Here is a 5,530-nt window from a genome sequence, read left to right as displayed (position 1 = left end):
TTGAAATTCATTTTTTTAAATTTCTTTTTGTTTGTTTGTTTGTTTGTTGTTGTTGTTGTTGTTGTTGTTGTTGTTGTTGTTGTTGTTGTTGTTGTCTCGTTTTGTTTTAAAAGCACAAACAAGTAGTAACCACACTACGTTTTCTCTATTTCCAATGTTCTTCAGCAAGTAATGCAGAACACATGAGACTGTGGGGCGACGAAGGGGGAACACTGCTGCAGCTCATACACTTTGCCTTTTCCGCGGGAGGTCTGTTATCTCCCTTATACACCGAACCATTCCTGGCACCGCAACTGGAAGAAACAGAAACCAACACAACTCTTCTGGCCAGCGCAGAACTGGAGTCTTCAACCACTTCTAATTTCACACAAGATGGAGGAAGCGTAGAAGCAATACTCAACGGGGCTGGCCATTTTGTGTACAACGTCAGCTCAAGGAATGTCACGCATTTGGAGGAAGTCATGTTCAATTCGACTCATCATTCAGAAACGCGCGCCAGAGAAACGGACGTTCATTGGGCGTATCTCATAACGGGTCTCCTAGCTATTGTTGGTTCGATTCCTTTAGCCTGGATGTTTTTCCGTTATCGGGGAGTGAGTGAAAAAAGGCATTCGGGTCAGCAGTCAGAAGTCATGGATACAACTTTTCGGAAGCTGCCTCGCCGTCTATTTGCCGCACTCATGTGTCTGTTCGTTGCTTACTTCGTGTCCTACTCCTGCATGGAGGATACCTTCATCTCATTTCTCATGACGTTTGCAGTTCTTGAGTTCTCCTCGATGACGAAATCACGGGCTGCGTACATCAACGCCATCTTCTGGGCTTCTTCCGCAGCGGCCAGATTTTTCGCCATCTTCGTTTCGCGACTTCTGTCTCCAATCCGAATGTTGGGCCTCTGCGCGTTCTTCGTCTGTTCTTCGTTCATCGGCCTGTCTCTAAGCGCAGTGTTCGATTCAACCCTCGCCCTCAGTATATTCGTGGCTACCAGCGGCCTTGGACTCGCGGCAGTGATGGCTTCCACACTCATGTTCTTAGAATCCGAGCTGCTACACATAACCGGACCGATTGCCTCCTACATATTTGTTTTAAACTCCCTCGGAAAAATGGTCAACCCCATCCTTCTGTCGTTCCTCATGGAAGAAATATCCACTATGTGGTACAGCTACATGCTGCTAATATATTTTTCAACGATAGCATCGATTTTCTTGGTTCTTCTCGTCTGGAATCGCTCTTATTTGAACAAGCGTTTCGGATTTTTGAGAATAGGGAAGGAAATGTTCATTGTCGAAGGGTCCGGCGACTAGTAAGCAAAGTGACATTTTTCCACTGAAAATTTACTCTTTGAAGCAGGTGTACAAATATGCTTGGTGGTGTCAAAGAATGCGTACTACAGGATAGCTCACAAGAGATCATCACTTTAAAAGACGATAAAGAAGTCTTCAAAATTACATCTTAATTAATGTATACACGCATATGCATATTTATATACAACGATTTTTATGACACGTTGCGTAAGATTGTAGGCACAGGTAGGCAGGAGCACAGATTGTTTCGAAAGAGACAAGAAACAAAATGTCTTGATAAGCACCATACTGTTATATTATTGATTGTGCTCGACATCTTTTTACAGGGATTGGGTCATCTTGCCCTTTACAATCTTAAACCATGTCAAAGCAGAATATTCGAAGAGAAGGTTATATTAATTTCTTTTTGAGAAGCGACACTAAACAATTGTTAAGGTTCTCCACTAATTTGGCGCCATCCTATTAGAGATAGACGTCAAATTGTGAGGCCCCACCTCTTAAGTAACCTTAAAGTTTTGACAGAGACTTAAACGTATACAGTGATGGCAGACAAGGAACTTCATAGACACGTCCCCAATCAGCGTCGCTCGTCATCGAGAACACATAGCAAGTTGTACATGTATTATAGTTTTGGTTATGAACCGGCCGAAGAGCAATACGTTTTTTTTTTCGACTCCGTTTACGAAAGTTCTGGCATGAAAGAAATACGGTCATACGCCAACATGACCGTCGAAATATGTTGTAAAATCAACGTTAAAAAGGAGAACAACAGTGAAGTTTTGATTATAAAAGTAACTCAAAATCAAAAGAAAGAAATATCAACGCGTTTGAAAAAAAAAAAGACACGGAAAGTTTTAAGGATATTTGTTTGGATCTAAGGAGATGTGTTTTCAAGCACCAAGTGACTTCAAAAGCTGTTCAATGGCACACTAAAACGACTACTAATTGGTTGTTCATTATTGTAAAAGTTTTACATCACCATCAACTCTCAATTTACATGAATAAGGAGACAGATTGCTTCGATCAGGGCTGAATGGTAAGCAGTACCCCAGACTGAGATACTGTATAAAATAGACGTGACTGCTCAGAAATCGAACTCACGCCTTTTGGGTGTATAAACGAAGAACTGAAAAATATCCGTAAACTTTGTTATCTTATACTTATACAATGTTTGACATGACAGTATATGCACACTCTCTTCTGTTGTTCTGTTTCATGTTTATATAGTATAATTTCCTCTCTTGTGTATTTCCTATTCCATTCACGTACAAAACGTTTTTGTTGTTGTTGTTGTTGTTGTTGTTGTTGTTGTTTTTACGTCAGTTGAAACATGATTAAAGAATGACAGAAACTATTGTGTCACCGTTTCTTGGACTGTATTTTAAACTGTATGGTATGTTATTTTAAAACACTTGGCATGATTATTTTAGATTTTTATACACCGCGAAATAATAAACAAGCATGGACTTGGCGGTATAGCAGGACTGGCGGTACATCGGGATGGCACCGGTTACCATTTGCAAAAAGTGATAGATTAATGGAGACAAGAGACAAACTGTGGCTAGTCTTGCCTCATCTACTTTAGATATGTCTCGCGCTACTGTCATGTGCAGGGGGGAAACGAGTAGCAACCAATTACATTATCATCTCAAGCTAAACTTTACGTAAATTCAAACTGAAATTTCAGCCGGATCAAAAGCTAGCCTATGTATATGTGTCAAGGACCCTTAGACGTACGTTCTATTTTTAAAAAATAAAATCCGACACTCGTCAGTTCTCGGGCAGCCTCAGACCTTTTACATAATACTTGAGTGTGAGTTCTCACAATGTGAAAAGCTCCACGGGCCCGAGCCAGCCTTTAGTCATTGGGTTGACACATGTATCTGGCGACACCAGATGTTTTGCCGAGTGGCCGAGGTGGCGTAGCTTCTCTGAAAAACAACTTACTAATACCGTAATACCTATGACAACCGCTGTGGAAATGTGAACAAAAAAGGTTTTCTTTCAAGTCAGACTTATAAACACCGTCAAAGGTGGAGAAACTTTAAAAGCACATTGCTGGAGATAGATAACTTTGAAGGTTTTGGGGAAAGATCTGTATTATTCAAATATTTTCAAGTATTTTGTGCAAAACGAATCTTTAAGAAAAACCTTCCAACACTAAGCAAACGTTCAAAAACATTTTTGGGGGGCTGGAACACAGCGGTGAGCAATGAAATTGCAAACTCAAAATTACACCTGATAGTCTCGAGCTGGTTATTTGTTTACTATTTGCTTTAAGTTTCATGCTCTATCATAAATCTGTGACCTGACCGTAGCTGATCAGGTAGAACTAATGTCATCCTTCACGCCTCCTAAGTTACCAACCAACTCATTCGTAATATTATTCAAAGAGATAGTACCAGTGGCGGTGGGTAGTGAAGGGCTCACGGGCTTAAGCCCCTACCCCTCCCCACCCACCACCCCCAACTCTATCCCAAAGTTAAGAAATAAGCAGTTGAACCAGTTATGACCGCACGTAATGAACTCAGAGTGATCAACTTGGCGGCTTGCTCGCTTATCCAATCACTGTTGTCACCGCTTACAACTATAGTAACCCAGTAGCCATTCAAATGTCTTTAAGATGAGCCCTTTTCCCACAGCCCGTCATTAATGAAACTTCTTGCAAAAAGGTAGAAGACTGGGAAAAAATAACACTGTACCGCGGCCTCACGCTCTCCTAGCCCTGACAATGGGGTGAAAGTTTACGACATCCTTTCCCCCACTGACACAGATACCTATGCGCTCATTGGTTCTTTGTTGGGTGCGTTCAACTTTCTCGACTACACGGCCTAATCCAGCTCACAGAAGTATTATGTTTGAAGTGCTGTGTGTGCATGTTTGTGCCGCTGAGATTTAACAGTTATAAATCAGGTCGAACTACTTTTAAGGCAACTTTTTCATTACAGGAAAACTAATTAGAGGAAATTTTGAGGCGAATCGGCTTCGTCCCCACCATCAACAAGAATTTAACTAAAAACAAAGAGATGGAAAACAAATGCAACTCTTCTCGTTTGAATGGTTCTCAAACTGCCGTGGCTTACCGTGAGTATAGAAAAATCATCACTGTTTAGTTCTTATTGCTTGCTGCTATTTGGTGGTAAAGAACTGGAAGCAACCTAAGCCCCCACCCAAATTTTAGTCCATCCACCGCCATTGGATAGTACCACACAGACTTCAAATTTTAAACAAGATTTATTCTCACAGTTCCTCTCACAGTTCATGGGTTTTATATATTCATGTTTTGATGTAGGTGTTTTTATGCCCCTATCGAACAGTTTAGATCGTTGAGGAGACAGCCTTCTGACCCTGCCTGGCAGGGCCAACCCCAGCTGAGACGGATACGACATCCCAACAGAAATACCATACTCGGTTTTTAAAAAATAAATTAATATCCAAACTCGGTATCAATCTCGATTCTCCTGCATGTGACAGTGAGTCGCCTAAACACTACACTACAGACATTGGCGTGCCTGGTTGTCGGCGTATTTCAAGGGAACGATTCGTGTAAATGTGGGCCTAACTCCCCTTCGTTTTTATAATGTGTATTTGTTTGAGGAGTATATTATATCAGTTGTGGTAGCGTCGGTAGTTTTTTACTTTTTAAAATAGTTTGGCTTCCAGACCCGTAATCGTGAGAATCCGGGTTTGAGTTTTCGAGGTTTAGCTGAGCACATCATTGTGTCCTTGGGAAAGGTATTTTACATGAGTTTTCCTGTCGGTTCGGTCATTTTGGAGAGGGATGTCGACTTCGGAGGTCCAGACTCTTACAGAAAGGTACAGTGTTACAGTGTTGCAAAGGTAGTCCAACATAGTTGCCCTTTATTTTAACTGTTGTAAAACACTCAGGGTGAAAATTGCGAAATCGGAAGGATTCCTTTCCAACAACACACGAACAATAATTTAGTTTCAGTAGCAGAACAAATGCTTTCTTACCCAAGTTAACCTTAACCGTAGGCAATCTTCACACTGATACCAAAATAATGTCTTTTGACGTCTGGTTTAAAAAAAAAACAGATTTCAGTGCTCGACAAATAATATGAAACTGTGTAGAGAGAGGGAAGGGGGCTCTCGTGGCCTAGAGGTTAAGGTGTTGGCCTCTCACTCAAAAGGTCCCGGGTTCGAATCAGGGAAGCAACCGAAAAATTTTCTTCTCTAAATTTGTCTCCTTTCACCTCATTTCCTGCTCT

The 5,530-nt window shown here is 41.2% G+C and overlaps 1 protein-coding gene across 1 annotated transcript in view; it reads left to right on the top strand.

Annotated features, from left to right (window-relative positions):
• The window catches only part of LOC101846897 (sodium-dependent glucose transporter 1A), a 12,727-nt gene extending 10,610 nt beyond the window's left edge, over nucleotides 1-2,117 (top strand). Inside the window, exon 4 of the mRNA XM_005103765.3 lies at nucleotides 166-2,117. Within this exon, the coding sequence (XP_005103822.1) occupies nucleotides 166-1,301 (1,136 nt within the window). The 3' untranslated portion in view covers nucleotides 1,302-2,117. The remainder of the gene's footprint in view (nucleotides 1-165) is intronic.
• The last annotated feature ends 3,413 nt before the right edge of the window (nucleotides 2,118-5,530 follow it).

Source organism: Aplysia californica, unplaced genomic scaffold, assembly GCF_000002075.1.
Source record: "Aplysia californica isolate F4 #8 unplaced genomic scaffold, AplCal3.0 scaffold00389, whole genome shotgun sequence".
Lineage (NCBI taxonomy): Eukaryota > Metazoa > Mollusca > Gastropoda > Aplysiida > Aplysiidae > Aplysia > Aplysia californica.
This window is presented reverse-complemented; position numbering and strand designations above follow the sequence as displayed.